Source organism: Ovis aries, chromosome 1 (assembly GCF_016772045.2).
Source record: "Ovis aries strain OAR_USU_Benz2616 breed Rambouillet chromosome 1, ARS-UI_Ramb_v3.0, whole genome shotgun sequence".
Lineage (NCBI taxonomy): Eukaryota > Metazoa > Chordata > Mammalia > Artiodactyla > Bovidae > Ovis > Ovis aries.
In genome coordinates this window covers 229,611,822-229,634,613 of record NC_056054.1, presented here as the reverse complement: position 1 = coordinate 229,634,613, position 22,792 = coordinate 229,611,822, and the positions used below count along the sequence as shown (strand labels likewise).

The 22,792-nt window shown below is 39.7% G+C and overlaps 1 protein-coding gene across 2 annotated transcripts in view; it reads left to right on the top strand.

Moving 5' to 3' along the window:
* The first annotated feature begins 432 nt into the window (after positions 1-432).
* Positions 433-22,792, top strand: part of GFM1 (G elongation factor mitochondrial 1) — a 52,098-nt gene continuing 29,738 nt past the window's right edge. For both annotated transcript variants that reach the window (XM_027958969.3, XM_042235088.2), the window contains exons 1-8: positions 433-640; positions 2,881-3,033; positions 4,501-4,633; positions 5,078-5,282; positions 7,431-7,547; positions 10,460-10,610; positions 20,214-20,368; positions 20,916-21,000. In XM_027958969.3, coding sequence (XP_027814770.1) covers positions 551-640; positions 2,881-3,033; positions 4,501-4,633; positions 5,078-5,282; positions 7,431-7,547; positions 10,460-10,610; positions 20,214-20,368; positions 20,916-21,000 — 1,089 coding nt within the window. In that variant the 5' untranslated portion in view covers positions 433-550. The remainder of the gene's footprint in view (positions 641-2,880; positions 3,034-4,500; positions 4,634-5,077; positions 5,283-7,430; positions 7,548-10,459; positions 10,611-20,213; positions 20,369-20,915; positions 21,001-22,792) is intronic.

The following is a 22,792-nucleotide window of genomic DNA, read 5'->3' as shown; positions in this document are numbered from 1 at the left end:
AAGTCAGGGGTTCAAAGTGACATTTTTGGTCCCGGCAACTCTAAGAATGGAGTTTCCGTTGAGACGAAGACTGAAGAAGAAGGTTTTGAGGGGAAGATCATTAGCTCCTATGCCTCCAAGAAATCGAAATGGAATTTCAAGGATGCTATCTTCTATATGGACTAGACATATCCTTTTAGTAGCATAAATAACTATTTTGAATTTTTAATTTTAAATATTATAAACATTTCTCCACTTTGCTGTATAGGCAAAGCAAATAAGGGCTGCGTCTTTCTGGCAACATGCATTAAAAGCCTGATTAGCTACGCAAAGCGACTGCACTTTCTCTTCCCAGTCGGTAGAGGGCATCCGGGCAGCGGAGGACGCCGTTCTATCCTGAGATCCGGAAGCTTCTCCCTCTCTCTTTTTTTCCTCACCTCCCTCGTATCCTTCGCCCCGGAAGTGCTCTTCGGCACTGATTGACGGCGTGACTTTGACCGCTTCCAGTAGTAGTGCTGGTTGCTGGACAGAGCCGGAGTCGAGGGACCTTCTCTCCTGTGCTGAGTTCGCCATGAGGTTGCTGGGAGCTGCCGCCGCCGCGGCTGTGGGCCGCGGGCCGCTCCCGCGGGTTCCCGCAGCCCTGAGCTGGCAGGGGAAGCAGGTAGTGGAGTCCGGCTGGGCAAGACCGCACTACGGTCTGTCCCCGGGACCTTGCGGTGCGTCCGGGACCAGGGGGGAAGCGACAGCCCTCCCTCCCTGGCATCTCCTTACTGACAACTCCGAATGGACCTCAGTGTGAAAAGCCCCCTGGGTATCTGCATAGCTGCTGGTTATTAATGAGCAGCGTCTCTGTGCCCTGGGAGGTTGGGCGGCCTCCCGTTAAGCCTTGTATTTTTGGTATACCTTAAAGAGAAGAGGTAACTGGAGTGAAGATCAAGACAACTGAAAAATTAGTGTGTTCAGGGCTCGAACCCAGGGCTTCTGGCTCATTCTCCAGTGCTCTTTTCAGTACAGCGTGTCGTTGGGCTGAGTGCTATCTCTTTTAGCTGACCTGGGTTATTTGATTTGTAGCCTTACCTTCCCAGTACCTTTCTTTTGTACCGTCCTTTTGCGGAACGCGGGGAGAGGTCGCAGAGTGGACTAGCATTCAGTTCAGTTTAGTTGCTCAGTCGTATCCGACTCTTCGCGACCCCATGAACAGCAGCACGCCAGGCCTCCCTGTCCATCACCAATTCTCGGAGCCTACCCAAACCCATGTCCATTGAGTCGGTGATGCCATCCAACCATCTCATCCTCTGTCATCCCCCTTCTCCTGCCCTCAATCTTTCCCAGCATCAGGGTCTTTTCCAATGAGTCAGCTCTTCGCATCAGGTGGCCAAAGTATTGGAGTTTCATCTTCAGCATCAGTCCTTCCAAAGAACACCCAGGACTGATTTCCTTAAGGATGGACTGGTTGGATCTCCTTGCAGTCCAAGGGACCCTCAAGAGTCTTCTCCAACACCACAGTTCAAAAGCATCAATTCTTTGACACTCAGCTTTCTTTATAGGTCAAATCTCACATCCATAGGTCACTACTGGAAAAACCATAGCCTTGACTTTTTGACAAAGTAATGTCTGCTTTTGAATATGCTATCTAGATTGGTCATAACTTTCCTTCCAGGGAGCAAGCGTCTTTTAATTTCATGGCTGCAGTCACCATCTGCAGTGATTTTGGAGCCCCCCAAAATAAAGTCAGCTGCTGTTTCCACTGGTTCCCCATCTATTTGCCATGAAGTGATGGGACCAGATGCCATGATCTTCGTTTTTTGAATGTTGAGCTTGAAGCCAGCTTTTTCACTCTCCTCTTTCACTTTCATCAAGAGGCTCTTTAGTTCTTCACCTTCTGCCAGAAGGGTGGTGTCATCTGCATATCTGAGGTTATTGATATTTCTCCCAGCAATCTTGATTCCAGCTTGTGCTTCATCCAGCCCAGAGTTTCTCATGGTGTACTCTGCATATAAGTTAAGCAAACAGGGTGACAATGTACAGCCTCGACGGACTCCTTTTCCTATTTGGAACCAGTCTGTTCCATGTCCAGTTCTGATTGTTGCTTTCTGACCTGCATTAGGTAGGAGTTGATCCTTTCCTGTCATGCAGAACTTTGCTTTGCTTGCTGATATCCCAGGAGTTTAGCAACTAAGCACTGATCACCCAGATTCCATTTTCTGAATGGAAATCAATTACATACTTTCTTCTACTTCCCCTTATCTAGAAGTGGCCGCAGTGCATTTTGGATGTGTAGTCATGTAGGGAGGGATTTATATTATGTCTTGATTGCATAAAATGCAGAATTCCCTGTCACCACTGGAGTACAATAAAGTTGGAGTAAAAGTTGTCGTTGTTGTTTAAAAGTTATTGTTTTGGGGTACAAAAGGTTGTACACTACCTTGAACATGTTGGCACCTCCGCATACAGCTTAAAAATCCTCAAAAATCCTTGCTAGTTGTGAATCTACAATAAGAAGGAACGGGGAAAATCAAAGTAAAATTTAGAGTGAAAACTATTTCCTATTAAAGCAGCTGTTGGGAACTTTCTGTTTTTATCAGCCTCAGTGTATGTTTTCAAACCTGTGCCATTTAGTAAAAATATCTGTCCATTTATATTTATGAATTTATTAAGAAATAATTTATTAATTTGCATGTATTTTTCCCGAGTTTTTTTTTTTTTAAGAGTATGCTTTTCCTGTTCTGCCTTGCAGTCTCTTCCTTGGTTATAGGAGTTGACAGTTGAGACATTCACTGTTTTGCCTTTTCAGGCTATCTCCTATGCCGTTTTGTGTTCATCAAGATTTCTCATTCACCCCTTTCTAATTGTCCACTGTTATCTCATGAAATGCACTGAATCGAGCTCTTATTTTTTCAGGCTAAGTGGAAGATCTGCCGATGGTGTTCATCAGGGGTGATTCCTAATGAAAAGATACGAAATATTGGAATCTCAGCTCACATTGATTCTGGGAAAACTACGTTAACAGAACGAGTACTTTACTACACTGGCAGAATCGCAAAAATGCATGAGGTATGGGGTTCATGGTTGACTTCAGATTAGTTTGACCTTGGTTTGATTGTTTTGTAAGGATTTAATAAACTTGACAATCCTGAAAGATTAGAAAGATGGTAACCCTGGAAATTTAATCAGAATCACAAAGTGGATAGCTCAGGTTGGCTTGAAATGTTGCTCTGAGGAGTTTCTTTAGAAATCGTCACTCTGGGTATCCTGAGTAGATTGTTTTTTTAAGAATGTTAAGTCAATCCGAGAAAACCATAATTGAAAAAGACACGTGTACCCTAGAGTTCATCACAGTGCTATTTACAACAGCTAGGACTTGGAAGCAACCTTGATATGTCCATCAACAGATGAGTAGAGAGAGAGACACACACACACACATGAATATTAACCAGGCATAAAAAAGAATGTTTTAGTGAGATGGAGTCTGTTATTTAGAGTGAAGTAAGTCAGAAAGAGAAAAGCAAATATTGTATATTAAAATATATATATGGAGTCTAGAAAAATGCTTTTGATGAACGTATTTGCAGGGAAGGAATGGAAACGCAGAGGTAGAGAATGGGTTTGTGGACACGGTTGGGGAAGAAGAGAGTGGGATGAATGGAGAAAGCAGCATAGACGTATATGCCCTGCCATGTGCAAAATACATAGCTGGTGAAAAGTTGCTGGGTAACACAGGGATCCCAGCCTCGTGATCTGTGACGTAAAGGGGTGTGATGAGAAAGTGGAGGGAGGCTTAAGAGGGAGTGCGTATATGTACAATTATGACTGATTCATGTTGATCTATGACAAACCAACGCAACATTGTAGAGCAATTTTCCTCCAATTAAAAAATTTAAAAAAAAGAATGTTAAGTCAATACGATATACCCCTAAGCAGCCATAAATATAATGTTTACATACTTTTAAATGTTTTGGAGAGATGTTTATAATGTTAAGTGGGGAAAGTGTTTAAAATGTTGATGTATAGTATTAGCCTACTAGTTAAAAATTATAGTTATCAGGAAAAAACTGTTTTAGAAAATCTTGGAACTCTCCTGAAGGCATAACATATCCAGTAACTCAACTTTCCACTTAAAAGTGTTACTTCAGATGAAGACCATCTTGTTAAATCACAGACTTTAGAAGCTGAATCCTTCTCACCCAGCCCTCAAAGTCCACGAGTAGCATAGTAGGGAAATACCTGTTCCCTGCACACCTGCTCACAGACTAACACAAGGCAGGTAGGAGAAACATGGCAGAGAGAGCAAGGGTGGCTTTTAAGACCAGGTGACGCTCAGTGGTAGCAGCTGCTGACAACAGCAGTGAAAAAAGGGTTACTGTTAATAGAGGCCAAATACTGTAATCAGTTTTCGATTGAAGTTTCCTGAGATTTGGTTTGACAATTAGGTTTCTCTGTGTTCTGGTTCCTTCTGTAAAGATGTCTTCCCTTCTTGGAAGGCAGGGACAGAGAAATCTAAATTGCTCTGCTTGTGTTTAGGTGAAAGGTAAAGATGGAGTTGGTGCTGTCATGGATTCCATGGAACTAGAGCGACAAAGAGGAATCACTATTCAGTCAGCGGCCACCTATACCATGTGGAAAGATGTCAATATCAACATCATAGATACTCCTGGTGAGTTGAGTTCTTGGTTTTATTGCAGCCTTTTGGGCAGTAACACACTTCTTTCCTCTCCTATGACCTAGCTCATTTTTTAATATCAAATAAAACTCCAAAAGTGTAACTCTGAATTCCCTATTAGAGAAATCTGAATGGGACCTAAAATACTTCATCCTTAAGTGGTTTCTTTGAAAACCAGTGCAAATAAATAGTGACTAGGAAGATTCCTACCTTTTACATGTTGCTGCTGATTCCAGAGGTGCCCATGCCCTAGTATCTTTTTGCAGTTTGATTTTGTTAGGCCCCTGGACCTTACAGTTGGTGAATGATATTGGTGGTTTAAAGAATCCACATTCTAATTAGACTTCCATAATGATAAGAGGTAGACTTTTATCTGTGCACGTTGTAAAAATTCAGACTGCTTTTTAAGACCTTCACACACTTCTCTGTCTCGTTCAGGGCACGTGGACTTCACAATAGAAGTTGAAAGAGCCCTGAGAGTGCTGGATGGCGCAGTCCTGGTTCTCTGTGCTGTCGGAGGGGTGCAGTGCCAGACCATGACTGTCAACCGTCAGATGAAGCGCTACAATGTTCCGTTTCTCACTTTCATTAACAAGCTGGACCGCATGGGCTCCAACCCAGCCAGGGCCCTGCAGCAGATGAGGTACTGCACCTTAGAGCAGAGCGGAGTTATGATCCAGCTAACAGACCACACATCTGGAAACACAGTTAATTCAGTGTCATTGAGCTTTATCCTTAATATTTTTTTCCTTCTTAAAATTCACATATGTGAATTACTTATCTTAGTAAATGGAACCCTGATGGCCATAGTTTAGTTTGTGATATGATGTTATCAACTACTTTCTCTGTATAATAGGGGAAATATGACTTAAATTTTTAGAGAATTTGAAGCATTCAGAACTCCTCTGGTAATTTGTAGTGTTGTAATTAGAGAAGTTATAATCTAGGACAGATTGTAAAGGTACTTCATGTTTATTTAGACAAGCGTAAAGGATTGAAACTCCAGTACTTTGGCCACCTCATGCGAAGAGCTGACTCATTGGAAAAGACTCTGATGCTGGGAGGGATTGGGGGCAGGAGGAAAAGGGGACTACCAAGGATGAGATGGCTGGATGGCATCACAGACTCGATGGACACGAGTCTGAGTGAACTCCAGGAGTTGGTGATGGACAGGGAGGCCTGGCGCGCTGCGATTCATGGGGTCGCAAAGAGTCGGACACGACTGAGCGACTGAACTGAACTGAAAGGGTTGTCTTCAGTTTTAACCTTTATTTGAGGAATTTTAATTTAATGCCTTAAATTGTCAATACGACGCGATGTTCTTGTTTTCATCAGTTACTGTATTTGTTGGGATAGCAGCAGTCCTTCCTTCCTAGACATAACCCAGTGGTCTTCACACGATTTTACTTTTTTCACAGTGCGATGTATTTCACACGCCTTTGAGAAGAGTCGATTTCACTTTTTACCTTTTGTAGATCTGTAGATGGAGCCATAGAGCTCCTACTCAAGTCTCCTGCGCCGGAGCTCTTGGATGTAGGCAGTCAAGTCTGTGGCAGTGGAGAGACTAATGTGTCTCATGACAGGAGATGCAGTGTTAGGGGCCTTGAAGTGACGGTATTGCTGTGTGCTCTCTGATGGAGGTGACGTGTTTGAGAATATGCGAGTGAACCTTTTCTTTTTTGGGTGTTTGTAATACTTTCTTGGTAAAATGAAATGTTTTCACTTTTTGTTCTAATTATATTTTACTTGTGGTTGGCAATAGACGGGCTCTTTCCACCAAGTCTCTTTCTGAATTCCAGGCAGATTCTCTTTCAGCATTTATTTGACTATTTTGGTAGTCAAATACTACTTTGCTCCACTCCCCTTTATCTGTTACCTCATCCTATAATTCCCATTAAATAGGTTTTGAAGCTTCTGAATCTGGCCTCTCTGTCTTACTTTTTCTGCCACACTTTCTCATACTTTCTGTTTCCTTCTCATTTTTCCCTGGGTGATGAGAAAATTTTTGAGGTTAGTCTTCCAATTCACTTCTCTGGTATTCATCTGCTTCCCTTCTGTTATTTAGCCTGCTTTTTGTTCTTTTTAATCCCAGCAATAATGTAGTTCAGTTTCATATTAATGGAGGTGATTACTTCTTGGATCTTTACATTTTATTTTCTCTAGTAACTCTTTCCTTAGAAGTTAGTACTGTTTCTTGAACTCCCATCTCTTTCAAGCTGTTCGTTTCCTTCAAATATTTGGTAGTTCTTAGTTATCTGGTCGAAGTCACAGACTGAACAGCATATTTCTACTTGAATATGAATTCCTGCCAATGAGTGTCATTTCCGTTCTGTGGTTGTGCCTGATTGGATGCACAGGCTGATGATGAGTGTCTAATAACCACCGTATGGATTTTCCCTCTAAGGAACTTCCTTTTCGGATAGCTGTACTTGGCTTCACTTGTATTAGCTGATCCAAGAAGGAGATGTGGGCACAATTATCCCACCATCCTTTAATCTCCTGGCCAACCACTCAGTGGCCTGCCTTCTCCCTTCTGTGTCTGATTCAGGGTATTCTGGGGATCCAATGGGAAAAACACTTATCTTACAGTTACTTTTGTTGCCTAAATAGGGTTGTGCTTCCTGAGCACAATGAATTTGTCAATCTGTTCCCAGCTGCTTTGTACCTTTGGCTCTGACCTGCTAATCAGTTCTAAAGATCTGCTATTGATTTCTTTTTTTTAATTTATTTTGTCAGTTCAAAGAAATTTGGTGAAGAGAAAAAGGGGTAAACATGTGTTTTTATTTTTCAGGTCTAAACTAAGTCATAACGCAGCGTTTATGCAATTGCCCATTGGTTTAGAGAATGATTTTAAAGGTATTATAGATCTTATTGAGGAACGAGCCATCTATTTTGATGGAGACTTTGGGTAAGTGTTAAAAATATACTGTTGAAATCTTATATTTTAAAAAAGTATCAAAGAGAAGGAAATGGATGACTGCTTTAAATATAAACCTTTTTGAAATGAGACTGAAAAAAATGTCATCTAAGATGATTTTCTTTTAATGCATTTAATTCTAGTCACTTCCCATTTTGCTTAGCATTCATTCCAAGGGGGAGTATGTTACTTTTTGGATGATATATGTGTATCACATTATGATATACATGGTATGGTGAAAGGAGGCCTTCAGCTTAAACTAATGATGTAATATCTCTTTTCTACTTTTATTCATCAATCTGTTCATTCGTTCTGTAGATTTTGTTGGAACAACTACTGTGTCGTGAGTATTATTATAAAAGCTGGGAAGAAAGAAGGGATTATAAATACTTCTCTACTTTATAGGATTACAAAGATAAAAAGATTAATGTGTAAAAGAAGTTACATATTCTTTTATATAAATAAAAGAATGTAGTTTGGGCAATACAAAAAGCAAATTGGTAACTTTTGACATGGTATTTGGTCCATCAGCCAACTTTTGAGAGACCTTTGCATACAAAACCCAGTGCTTATCAAGCTGTGGCATTCAGAAAAATCACCTGGAAAAACGCACATATCTGGATCCACTCGCAGGGATTCTAATTCAGTAGCTATAGAGTGGGGCCTGGTATTTGCATCTCTGGAATGCTCCCAAGTGGCGCTGATGTTTCAGATCTGAATGCCATAGTTCAAGTGGCACTAAATAGACAGTGTGGGGAGTTGTAAGTGATCCTTTGTTCTGAAGAGTCGCTCTGGAGCCTGGCAGTTTCTCCAAAGGTCCTTTTTAAGGGGGTCCCTTCCTTTGTTTGGAGAAGGAAATGGCAACCCACTCCAGTATTCTTGCCTGGAAAATCCCATGGACAGAGGAACCTACAGTCCATGGGGTCGCAGAGTCGGACACAACTGAGTGACATTTACTTTACTTTACTTCCTCTGTTTTGGAACTGAGATTACTAGTCTGGCAGGTGGATGAAAGCCATTGTGATCAGATAACTATAGAGTTTATCTTTATTGACTATCTTTACGTAAGGAAAAGATCAAGCCTATTCAGTGGACAAGGCGTTTCTCTCACTTTTTGTTCCACAACTAAGTAATGACAACCAAGTTTACTTCTCACTCCTTAGAATGTAAGGGACAAGAATTTTTATCAGGTTTATTCACTGCTGTGTCCCCAGCCCTAGAATTGTCTGGTACAAAATAGGCACTCAAAAAAATATTTTTAAGTAAATGATTACATTGCTTGCCTAGAATTACCAGTGCACACATTTCTGTCTTCTAAAGTAGAGGTTTTTAAACTTTGTTGTGCATCAGAACCACAGGTGGAACTTCTTAATATACCTGTGCCTTTTCTCAGCCCTAGACCACTGGGTATGTATATTTTGAAAGGAAGTTTCCAAAATGAAAGACTTAAGCAGGGACCTTGCCAGGAAGGAAGAAATTAGATTCTGAAGGCTGTGAAGAGCCATTCTTTAGCATAATAAGAATTATTTTCTGACCACTTGCAATTTGCTTCTCCCTTCCCCACCCCCTTTTTTTTTTCAGGAATTTTTTTTTCTGAAAAGCTTGTTATTGCTTGACATTAGATTCCATTTTTAAAGAAATATTTTTAAAGTGTTCAGACTGATGTTTGTAAATATCAAGTATGTCCATTTCTCTGTTGTATGTATTTATTTGTAACTTTTAGCTATTTGGCCCCTAAAGGAATGGAGAATAGAGGTCAAGTTTGGAGAGTCTATCATAATTAGTGAACTTTTTTTTTAAACTACAAAATGGAGTATTCTGTATTAAAAAGAATTGTGTAATTGAATTTGTTATTAATGACCCGGAATAGTCAAGTCTCTAATCTTGCTTGTCAGACACTGTGATATTCTGATTAATTTGGTTAATAGAATTTTCCAGTACAGTTGACCCTTGAACAGTGTGGAGATTAGAGGTGTCGATCCCTCATCCAGTCAAAAGTTCAAATATAACTGTTGACTCCCCCTAAAAGTTACCTACTAATAACCTACTGTTGACTGGACGCTATCAGAAATGAAAAGATAACGTGAAAAGAAATTCATATTTATTTACAGGTATAACAGTTCATGCATTGATAAGAAAGAAGCAGCAATGTATTGCTTTATGGTAGCCTAGTGTAATTGGTGTAAAGCAGTAGCCTAGCCTAGTCATTATAAAATTGTTTATGGCATATGATATTATAATCATATTCCTAATACAGTATTGGAAATATTGTGACTTAAAAAAATTACCTGTGATGGTATGCAATTTCTCTAATTCTGTGAGAGAGGCGTACTGTATGGATGTAATTCTGTGAAAGCAAAGTTAAAAAACAGTAATAAAACTTAACACATTTTAAATTTCATATTAAATATCACTTACTTATTCCTACATAATGATAGCCTGTCCACTTCAATACAAGTCTTGCACACAATGTAATACAAGTATTTTTGCATGTTTATTGAAAAACATCTTTGTATAAGTGGACCTGCACAGTTCAAACTTGTATTGTTCACGGGTCAGCTGTACTCATGGGCTTTGGAGTCAGTTTGGCTTTGAATTGTGTGTGGCTAATATATATACTGGTAGTACAACCTTGAACGATTTGCTTTGCCTGTTTTAAAGTATTTTGTCCACTGTTCCGTCTGAATTTTACAGATACGTATTTTTCTTATTTGTGATTTTAATGCAAAAATACCAGAGCTCTTACCTCAAAAAACATTTTGGCTGTTAGTTTATCTTTTTCATTGATAACTTATATGTTTAATTGAATATTCTTTTTCCAGATTAATTTTTATTGGAGTAAAGTTAATTACAACTTAATTGAATATTCTTAAAGCACCAAAATAAAACATTTCTTCTCTTAGTCAGATTGTTCGATACGGGGAAATTCCAGCAGAATTCAGGGCGGCGGCAGCAAGCCACCGGCAGGAGCTGATTGAATGTGTTGCTAATTCAGATGAACAACTTGGAGAGATGTTTCTGGAAGAAAAAACTCCCTCAATCTCAGATTTAAAGGCAGGTACTCTCAAAATATGTCTTATATTAACAAGAAAAAGAGGGTTTTTTTGGGTTTTGTTTTTGTTTTTTTTGTAGGGAAGGGACATGATGCTTTTATGTAGGGGCTTTATTAGTGAAATCCGAGCAAAGTTGTTTAACATAATTGGTTCCTTCAAAAAAAGTGTGACATGGCATATTACTCTTTTTAAGTAGTAAGTTATATAAAATGGGAAAGGAATCAGTTTGTTCTAAGAAAAAAGATATTTAAACAGTGAACCTCTTGAACCTATCTGTAGCAAAAAGAAAAAAAAGATAAACTATACATGTACGCTGTTGACTATTTGGAAGGCCATAGTTTCCTTTACTTGATTGTTCAGCTCTTTAAAATGAAGTGATCACCTGCCTAAGACTGGTATTCAGTTTTTAAATAGACAGTTCTCCATTGTTGTTGCTCGGTCGCCCAGTCATGTTGCGAAATTGTGAAGCCCAACTCTTTGCAACCCTGTGGACTGCAGCACACCAGGCCTCCCTTGTCCCTCACCATCTCCCAGAGTTTGCCCAAGTTCATTTTCAGTGCATCGGTGATGCCATCCAGCCATCTCATCCTCTGACGCCCTCTTCTCCTGCCCTCAATCTTTCCCTGCATCAGGGACTTTTCCAATGAGCTGTCTGTCTGTATCAGGTAACCAAAATACTGGAGCTTCAGCTTCAGCATCAGTCATTCCAGTGAATTTTCAGGGTTGATATCCCTTAACATTGACTGGTGTGATCTCCTTGCTGTCCAGGGGACTTTCACAAGTCTTTTCCAGCCCCACAGTTCGAAGGCATCAATTTTTTGGCATTCTGTGTTCTTTACCATTCAGCTCTCAGAACCACTGGGAAGACCATAGACTTAACTATACAGATCTTTGTCGGCAGAGTAATGTCTCTGCTTTCAACACACTGTCTAGGTTTGTCGTCGATTTCCTGCCAAGAAGCAACTGTCTTATGATTTCATGGCTGCAGTCACTGTGTGCAGTGATTCTGGAGCCCAAGAAGAGGAAAACTGTCACTGCTTCCACCTTTTCCCCTTCTATTTGCCATGCAGTATGGGGCCAGATGCCATTATCTTAGTTTTTGGGTTTTTTTTTAGTCTTAAGCCAGCTCTTTCATTCTCCTCCTTCACCCTCATCAAGAGGCTCTTTAGTTCTTCTTCGCTTTCTGCCACTGGAGTGGTATCATCCCCATATTTGAGGTTGTTGATGTTTATCCCACCTATCTTAATTCTGGCTTGTAACTCATCCAGCCCAGCATTTCTCATGATATGCTCAATGTATTGCTTAAACAAACAGGGTGATAGCCCTGTTGTACTCGTTTCTCCATCTTGAACGAATCAGTTGTTCCATACAGGGTTCTAACTGTTGCTTCTTGACCCACATACAGGTTTCTCAGAAGACAGATAAAATGATCTGGTGTTCCCATCTGTTTAAAAGCTTTCCACAGTTTGTCATGATCCACACAGTCAAAGGTTTTAACGTAGTCAATGAAACAGAGATAGATGTTTTTCTGAAACTCCCTTGCTTTCTCTATAATCTAGGGAATGTTGGCAATTTGATCTCTAGTTCCTCTTCCTTTTCTGAACCCACCTTGGACATCAGGAAGTTCTTTGTTTGCATAATGCTGAAGCCTGGCTTGCAAGATTTTAAGTATGACCTTACTAGCATGGGATATGAGTGTAGTTGTCCAATGGTTAGCACATTCGTTGGTACTACCCTTCTTGGGAATTGGGATGAGGATTGACCTTTTCCAGTCCTGTGGCTACTACTGGGTCTTCCAGATTTGCTGCCATAAAAACCTTGATGGTTTCATCCTTTAGTGATCTGAATAGTTCTGCTAGAATTTCATCGCATTCACTAGCTTTATTAACAGCAGGGCTTCTTAAGGCCTACTTGACTTCGCACTCCAAAACGTCTGGTTCTGGGCAACTAACCACACCGTTGTAATAATCTGGTTCGTTAAGATCTTCTTTATATAGTTCTTCGGTGTATGCTTTTCATCTCTTCCAAATCTTCAGCATCTACTAGGTCTCTACCATTTTTATCCTTTATTGTGCCTATCTTTGGGCGGAATGCTCCCTTGATGTTTCCAGTTTTTCTGAAGAGATCTCTAGCCTTTCCCCACGTGTTTCTTCTATTATTAAGCATGGTTCATTGAAGAAGGCCTTTTTGCCTCTTCTAGCTATTTTTTGGAACTCTGCGTTTAATTGGATATACCTTTCCCTCATTCCCTTGCTTTTCACTTTTTGCTTTGTTCTTCTGCTGTTTATAAGGCCTCTTCAGACAACCACTTTGCCTTCTTGCTTTTCTTTTTCTTTGGGATGAATTTGTTTGCCACTTCCTGTGCAGTATGGACCTCTGTCAGTAATTCTTTACTGTTAATTAGATCTAGTTGCTCCAACCTATTTGTTACCTCTACTGCGAATTCATACAGCATTTGATTTAAGGCATACCTGGCTGGCCTATTGGTTTTCCTGGTTTTCTTTAGTTTACACCTGTATTTTGCTATGAGACACTGATGATCTGAGCCACAGTTAGCTCCACATCTTGTTTTTGCTGACTGTATACAGCTTCTCCATCTTCAGTTATAAAGAATATAATCAGTTTGATTTCAGTATTGACTAATTTGGTGATGTCCATGTGTAAAGTCATCTCTTGTGTTGTTGAAAAAGGATATTTGTTATGACTGGTGCATTCTCTTGGCAGAATTCTGTTAACCTTTGCCCTGCTTCATTAGGTTCTCCAAGGCCAAACTTGCCTGTTACTCCAGGTGTATTTTGCCTTCCTGCTTTTGCATTCCAATCCCTGATGGTGAATAGAACATCTCTTAGGTGTTAGTTCTAGAAGGTCTTCTAGGTCTTTGTAAAACTGATCAGCTTCAGCTTCTTCTGCATTGGTAGTAGGGGCGTAGACTTGGATTACTCTGATGTTGAATGGCTTGCCTTGGAAACGAATTGAGATCATTCTGTCTATTTTGGGGCTGTAGCCAAGTACTGTATTTCTACTCTTTTGTTGATTATGAAGACTAATCCTCTTCTTCTATGGGATTCTTGCCCACAGTAGTAGATATAATGGTCATCTGAAATTTTTTAAAAATATCAATTTATTTATTTTAATTGGAGGCTAATTACTTTACAGTGTTGTATTGGATTTGCCATACATCAACATGAATCTGCCACGTGTGCACATGTGTTCCCCATCCTGAACCCCTCTCCCACCTCCCTCCCCATACCATCCCTCTGGGTCATCCCAGTGCACCAGCCCCGAGCATCCTGTATCATGCATTGAACCTGGACTGGTGATTCATTTCACATATGATATTATACATGTTTCAATGCCATTTTCCCAAATCATCCCACCCTCACCCTCTCCCACAGAGTCCAAAAGACTGTTCTATACACCTGTGTCTCTTTTGCTGTCTCACATACAGGATTATCATTACCATCTTTCTAAATTCCATATATATGCATTAGTATACTGTATTGGTGTTTTTCTTTCTGGCTTTCTTCACTCTGTATAATAGGCTCCAATTGCATCCACCTCATTAGAACTGATTCAAATGTATTCTTTTTAATGGCTGAGTAATACACCATTGTGTATATGTACCACAGCTTTCTTATCCATTTGTCTGCTGATGGACATCTAGGTTGCTTCCATGTCCTGGCTATTATAAACAGTGCTGCGATGAACGTTGGGGTACATGTGTCTCTTTCAATTCTGGTTTCCTTGGTGTGTATGCCCAACAGTAGCATTGCTGGGTCATATGGCATTTCTATTTCCAGTTTTTTAAGGAATCTCCACACTGTTCTCCATGGTGGCTGTACTAGTTTGCATTCCCACCAACAATGTAAGAGGCTTCCCTTTTCTCCACACCATCTCCAGCATTTATTGCTTGTAAACTTTTGACTGGTGTGAAATAGTACCTCATTGTGATTTTGATTTGCATTTCTCTGATAATGAGTGATGTTGAGCATCTTTTCATGTGTTTGTTAGCCATCTGTATGTCTTCTTTGGAGAAATGTCTGTTTAGTTCTTTGGCCCATTTTTTGATAGGGTTGTTTATTTTTCTGGAATTGAGCTGCAGGAGTGGCTTGTATATTTTTTAGCTTAATTCTTTGTCAGTTGCTTCATTTGCTATTATTTTCTCCCATTCTGAAGGCTGTCTTTTCACCTTATAGTTTCCTTTGTTATGCAAAAGCTTTTAAGTTTAATTAAGTCCCATTTGTTTATTTTTGCTTTTATTTCCAATATTCTGGGAGGTGGGTCATAGAGGATCCTGCTGTGATTTATGTCGGAGAGTGTTTTGCCTATGTTCTTCTCTAGGAGTTTTATAGTTTCTGGTCTTACGTTTAGATCTTTAATCCATTTTTATTTTATTTTTGTGTATGGTGTTAGAAAGTGTCCTGGTTTCATTCTTTTCCAAGTGGTTGGCCAGTTTTCCCAGCACCACTTGTTAAAGAGATTGTCTTTTCTCCATTGTATATTCTTGCCTCCTTTGTCAAAGATAAGGTGTCCATAGGTGCATGGATCTATCTCTGGGCTTTCTATTTTGTTTCATTGCTCTATATTTCTTTGTGCCAGTACCATACTGTCTTGATGACTGTGGCTTTGCAGTAGAGCCTGAAGTCAGGCAGGTTGATTCCTCCAGTTCCGTTCTTCTTTCTCAAGATTGCTTTGGCTATTCGAGGTTTTTTGTGTTTCCATACAAATTGTGAAATTATTTGTTCTAGTTCTGTGAAAAATACTGTTGGTAGCTTGATAGGGATTGCATTGAATCTATAGATTGCTTTGGGTAGTATACTCATTTTCACTATATTGATTTTTCCAATCCATGAACACGGTATATTTCTCCATCTATTAGTGTCCTTTGTTTTACCAGTGTTTTATAGCTTTCTGTGTATAGGTCTTTAGTTTCTTTAGGTAGATATATTCCTAAATATTTTATTCTTTTCATTGCAATGGTGAATGGAATTGTTTCCTTAATTTCTCTTTCTATTTTCTCATTATTAGTGTTGTATAGAAATGCAAGGGATTTCTGTGTGTTGATTTTATATCCTACAACTTTACTATATTCATTGATTAGCTCTAGTAATTTTCTGGTGGAGTCTTTGGGGTTTTTTATGTAGAGGATCATGTCATCTGCAAACAGTGAGAGTTTTACTTCTTCTTTTCCAATCTGGATTCCTTTTATTTCTTTTTCTGCTCTGATTGCTGTGGCCAAAACTTTCAAAACTATGTTGAATAGTAGTGGTGAAAGTGGGCACCCTTGTCTTGTTCCTGACTTCAGGGGAAATGCTTTCAATTTTTCACCATTGAGGATAATGTTTGTGTGGGTTTGTCATATATAGCTTTTATTATGTTGAGGTACGTTCCTTCTATTCCTGCTTTCTGGAGAGTTTTTATCATAAATGGATGTTGAATTTTGTCAAAGGCTTTCTCTGCATCTGTTGAGATAATCATGTGGCTTTTATTTTTCAATTTGTTAATGTGGTGTATGGTCATCTGAATTAAATTCGCCCATTCCTGTCTGTTTTAGTTCGCTGATTCTTAAGATGTCAGTGTTTATTCTTACCATCTTCTGTTTGACCATGTCCAGTTTTCCTTGATTCATGGACCTGACATTCCACATTCCTATGCAATACTCTCATGAACTGTATAAAAGGCCAAAAAGATATGACACCTGGGGTACTCATCTTCGGTGTCTTATCTTTTTGGCCTTTTATACAGTTCATGAGATTCTCACGGCAGGTATACTGGGGTGGTTTGCCTCCTCCAGTGGATCACGTTTTGTCAGAACTCTCTGCTGTGACCCGTCCATCTTGGGTGGCCCTGCACGGCATGGCTAATAGCTTCGTTGAGTTATACAAGCCCCTTCGCCACCAAGGTAGTGAGCCATGAAGGGGATACTGAAACAGCCAACCTCTTGGATATATCCTTATTAAAAAAATAGAAGATAAACTAGAAATGTACACTGTTGACTATTTAAAAGGCCATATAGATTTCTTTACTTGATTGTTCAGCTCTTTAAAATGAAGAGAAAATCACCTGCCTAAGACTGGTATTCAGTTTTTAAATAGTTCTCCATAAAAGAGAACAAATGACTCAATAAGCACATGATAAGATGCTCAACATCACTAGTCATTGGGGAAGCAAATCAAAACCACAATGAGATACCACTTTATTCATTAGGACGACTTACTTAAAAAGCAAAGTAACAAGTGTTGATGAGGATTTAGAGAAATTGAAATCCTTGTGCATTGCTGGTGGGAATGTAAAATGATGCTTCTTCTGTGGAAAACAGGATAGTGATTTCTCAAAAAAAAAAAATTAAACCCAGAACTACCATGTTGTTTCATTCAGTTGCTAAGTTGTGTCCGATTCTTTGCAGTCCCATGGACTGTAGCGCGCCAGGCTCCTGTGTCCTCCACTGTCTCCCAGAGTTTGCTCAGATTCATATCCAAGAACTTCCATACGGTCCAGCAATTCCATTTCTATATACACAAGAGAATTGAAAGTAGGGATCAGATATTTGCACACCAGTGTTGATAGCAGCATGATTCACAGTAGCTCAGAGTTGGAAACAACTCAGTGCCAATCAGTGAATGAAGGACAAATAACATTGGCGTGTTCATACAGTGGGGTATTATTCAGCTTTAAAAAGGAACCAGATTCTAATACATGCTAGAATATGGGTAACTCTTAAGGATATCATGTTAAGTGGAATAAGCCAAACATAATAGGACAAATAGTGTATGATTACACTTCTGTCGGATAGCCAGAAGAGTCAAGTTCCTAGTAGGACAGTGGTTACCAGGGGCTGGGGGAGGGGAGAATGGGAAGTTTAATGGATCCAGAGTTTCAGTTTGGGGTGATGAAAAGTTTTGGAGACAGATAGTGGTGAGAGCAATGTGAATGCTGCTGAACTGTACACTTAATGGTTAAAATAGTCAATTTTGTGATGTTTACATTATCATAATAAAAAAAGACTGACACTTATTTTGCCAAACCACTTCATGCACTTAGCAGAGATAAGATAAACAGACAATGTATGTAATACAGTACACTCAGGGAGTTTATAGATCAGGTGCACAAGGAAAGAACCCTGTTGAAGCTGACATGCTTACTAACATATCTCAGCTTGAGTTCTGTACCATTCACAAAGGCCTTATCACCTCAGCTCTCTAATGACTAAAGAACTCCGTATAGGAAAGTATAGGTCTGGGCCTTAAATAAGGTCAAGCAGTGTATCCTAAGAACCAACAAAGAGAGGTCTTGATCTATTAAAAGGAATGTGTCAGGAGTCCCCAAGACCACTCCAGATTCTGTGATTCACTGGGAGTCAGGACTCAGCACCTAGTCACACTCATGGCTCTGGTGCATTACAGTGAAAGAGTACAAAGCAGAATCAGCAAAGGGAAAAGGCCTGTGAGGTAACGTCCAGAAAAAACCAGGTGTAAGCTTCCAGGCACTCTCTCAGGTGGAGTTTTGCCGTGCATGCCTGTGTCCTCGAGCAGCAAGTTGTGACTGTACCTGTGAAATGTCTACCAGAAAAGGTCATTAGAGACTCAGTGCCCAAGGTTTCACTGGAGGCTGGTCACATAAGGCTTCCCTGGTAGGTTAGATGGTAAATTATTAAACTGCAATGCAGGAGAGCTAGGATCAATCCCTGGGTTGGGAAGATCCCCCTGGAGAAGGGAATGGCTACCCACTCCAGTATTTTTGTCTGGAGAATTCCATGGACAGAGGAGCCTGGCCAGCTATGATCCATGGGGTCACAGAGTCAGGTGTGACTGAACGACGCACATACTCACATAGACACACCCTGCCTAGCACATACCAATTTCCAGACTTCCAGAAGGAAAGCAGGTATTTAGCGTACATCCCACTGTTTTTGCAGCAGTATAGGCACAGTGAACCAGTCTTACCAGCTCTGGAATGCTGGGAGTCCCGATACCTAGACTCCCAGAAGCCAGCCAGGGGCCAGCCTTGCAGGGGGCTTTCAGCGAGAGTGCTCTCAGTCCTGCTATGTTTCCTGCTTTCTTCCAGGGTGCAGTATACTTTAGTTTCTGTGTTATCGTTGGATATATTAGGGACAGTGGGAAGGCAACAGTTTTCAAGTGTGAATGTGATTCTTACAAAGTAAGGGAAATTTGGGGTAAGAACATACCTTTCGTTAGGCTGGTATAGGTTTAGCTTTAATTTCTCCTTTTTTCTATTTATCAACCACACTCGTGTTTCTCTGTTCAGTGGAAGTAAAGAAGGTGTGATAAGATTCATTCCTTCCTGCTTGTGCATATAAGGGAGGGTTGGAAAGTCAAAAATGTGACTTTGTGGCCTAAGGTAGCCTCAGTGGTTAGTGACCAAGCCATTTCTGGTTCCTAGAAAAAGCAAGTTTTTAAGCGAGTTTCAAATAGTAATTGCTTTCTTAACACTCTTATTTTCTGCTTTTTATACTCCTTTTATTGTGCTCAGTTGTTATCCTAGTTTTCATTGTGATGTTTAGAAATTGTGGTTATAAATGTGTTGCTTTTAGCTTTGTGGAATATCTAGGTTTCTATTTTTCCTGAGGACTGAGAAATAACTATGCTGCTCCATATTTCTGCTGCACCAACAACTGTGGTGGGTTGTGGCCACAGCGCAGACTGCTCTTGGCCTCTTCCAGCCGCCAGAGCTAAAGCTCTACTGCCCCCTCTGAGGCCTGTACCTAGTAGCCCCTGAGGAGCAAGGCTGGGGCACATGGATGGTGCTTGCACGAGAGGTTGGTACAGGACCAGGAGGTCGTTATTTGCAGCCTGTTACTATCAGGACCCTTAATTTATGAGCAACTTGCACTGGTTTGGCTTCCCGTATGTTTAATCCTTTAAAAAAAGAAAACAAATTGGTTAATTGTTTTTTTAATAGATGATACTTTCATATGGTTTAAACATTTAAAAACTATATAAAGGTACACAGAAGTCCCTTACCTGGCTCTCATCTGCCCGGCACTCTGTGCTGTGCTTAGCTGCGCAGTCGTATCCAACTCTTTATGACCCCATGAACCCTGCCAAGCTCCTCTGTCCATGGGGATTCTCCAGGCAAGAATACTGGAGTGGATTGCCATGCCCTCCAGGGAATCTTCCCAACCAGGGATCAAACCCAGGTCTCCCGCATTGCAGGCAGATTCTTTTCTGTCTGAGCCACTCTGGGCCCCATTCCTAAACCAGGTTGCCAGTTAATAGTTTCTAGTGTTTCTTTCCACAGATTTTTGTTTTGTTCTGTTTGCATATATATTGCCTTTTCCTCTATTTTACACAGTTTTTAACATACCATTTACACTGTCCTATATAGTTTTTTCTCCAAATTGAAAGTTAGTGACATTCTAAGGGTTGAAAGCAGTTACAGTGTTGAAAGTTAAATAGCCTTTTTCTTTCAATTTTGGGGCGGGGCATATTTTGACCTTAAGTTGTAGAGAACCCCATTCCAGTCTCCACTAAAGCCAGTACTCCAAAGAGTATCAGTTTATTTCATTCACTGGTTGCTTTATAATTGATCTGAAACACAAAATGTAACTTTCAGATGAGCTAATTATTATTTTTTTCTTTTGTAGCTTGCCATTCGAAGAGCTACTCTAAACAGGTCATTTACTCCTGTCTTTTTGGGAAGTGCCTTGAAAAACAAAGGAGTTCAGCCTCTTTTAGATGCTGTTTTAGAATACCTCCCAAATCCATCTGAAGTCCAGAATTATGCTATTCTTAATCAGGAGTAAGTCTTGGAAATTGATTTCTAGTCTATGCACAGAGAGTTTAACATCTGTGCACTGGAAAGGAATTTAAGAATGGTTTTAGAAATTATGTTGCATTTGTGGGTTTTTCCCAATAATTTATAAAAACCAATCTTTATTTTTGTTGGGTAACAATTTTGGCATAAAGAAAAATATTTATTATACCTTCCCGTATCATATTCTGTTTGTAAGTTAGAATATGGTTTGTTTCATTATCAAGATTTACATCATTAGAAAATTTTCTCATTTGGAACCAATTTTTTTTTTAATGTTATTTAAGAAACAAAAATTTTTTAAGCTTTCATTATTTTTTTCTGAGACTCATTTTGTGTTTATTATTCTACTCTGTGCATTATTGGCCAGAAGTTATTCTTGTTGATCCCATTCAGTGAAATTTCGCTTAAGAATAAGCTCAGAAATGTTCAGTGCAAGTGTGCTTTTTCTCAGGTAATATTCTGATGAAACAAACTGATATGAAAGAAATATCAAATGTTGCATCTCACAAATGTATATGTCTTTTATTTTAAGTGACTCCCAAGAGAAAACCAAAATCTTAATGAACCCCAAAAGAGACAGTTCCCATCCATTTGTTGGCCTGGCTTTTAAACTGGAGGTAAGTTGCTTTCTAATGTATTTAACTGATGTATATAGAATTTTTCTTTTCTTTTAGGCTTTTATTGCTATTATAAAGTGACTCTTAGGAAAGATTTAGTTACAGATTCCTCCACTGTAAAGTTACTTTGTCCCCCATCCTGTTCATACTGACTCTAGAAGGTTTCTATGCACAGCCCACACTTAAGGGGTGGGGAATTACTTTCTTCCTCCATGAGGGGACAGTGTCTCTGTGAGTTTCGTGGGATTCTTCTGAAAGGGAGAGTTGTCCTTTCTCCCCCATATTTATTTATTCAGTCGTTTGTTTTTATCAGTCTGGACTTATGTATATTTGTTTCATACTTTGAGTTAAAATCCAGTACTATGTTATTTATTTTACTGCCAGATTGAGCAGTTTCGCTGTTGGTGCTCTTTCAGGCGGCTTTTGTGTCCCTTAGACATTCCCCAGTATTTTGCTTCTTTGAGCACTTCCTTACCTTCCAGGCTTATGTTGTATATTCCCTGCCCCAGCCCGAGAATCAGCTGTTTGTCTAAGAGTCCTGGTTCCTTTTTATTGTGAATGGTATTAGGAACCAAGATTTGGGGACTGGGTGTGCTTTTTGTTGTGGTGTTGCTTCTGTGTATAATATTTTAAGGAGGAAAAAAGTAGATAAGTCGAAAGTGTTCGAGGGTGGTTATTTCTGGGATGGAATTATACTGGGGGTGTGCTTTTTCCTAGTTTTTATTTTTAAATTTTTACAGTATGATTTTTGTTCTAAATCCAGGAAAAGTAATTCTAAGTTAAAAGTAGAAATAACGTTGCAGTGACAGTGTTTGTCTATTAGGCGTCTTTGGCTGCGCTGGGTCTTTGTGGGCTGTGTGCGAGCTGTCTCTAGTCAGGGTGAGCAGGGGCTACTCTCTGTTGCAGTGCTTGGGCTTCTCATTGCAGCGGCTTCTCTCCCTGTGGAGCACGGGCTCTAGGCACACCGTCAGTGGTTGCAGTGCATGGGCTGAGTTGCTCCACAGCGTGTGGAGTCTTCCTGGACTAGGGATGAAACCCATGTCCCCTGCATTGGCAGGCCAATTCCCATCCGCTGTGCCATCAGGGAAGTCCTAGGAATATTTTTCTTAGAATACCCAGAATGTGTTTCTTGAGTAAAAGATATAAAATATTTTGAATGTTTAATGGTATATCTTGCCAGATTGCTTTCATATTTTTAGTTTCAGGTGAACAGGGAAGAGATTCAGCCATACATATTCATGTGTCCATTCTTCCCCAAACTCCCCTCCCATCCAGTCTGCCACATAACATAGAGCAGAGTTCCCTGTGCTAAACAGTAGGTCTTTATTGGTTATCCATTTTAAATATAGCAGTGTGTATATGTCCATTTCCTTAACCATCCCTCCCCCCAATCTTTTCCCCATATCTTGCCTTAATTCTTAATAATATAAAACATTTTTCCATATAATCATTATGCAATTCTCTGTCTTCTTTTGTAATTCCCTCTTTATTTTTTTGTTTTTCCCTTTTAAAAATTAGTCAAAGTGTTTTACTTACTTATATGAATCTTTCTCTAATAAAATTTTTAAAAAACAATTAGTTTAAAATTTACATAGTCAAATACATCAATCTTTGTCTTTTGTCATTTTCTCAATCTTCCTCTTTGATTATATTCTATAAATACTTACTTTTATCTCTTCTGCTTTCTTGTGGGGTTTTTTGTTTTTTTTCATTGTTAATCCTATTGGACTTTGTTTTGCTGAATGCAGTATTAGGATCTAAGTGTATTTCCTCTGTCTCCAAATAGAAGAAC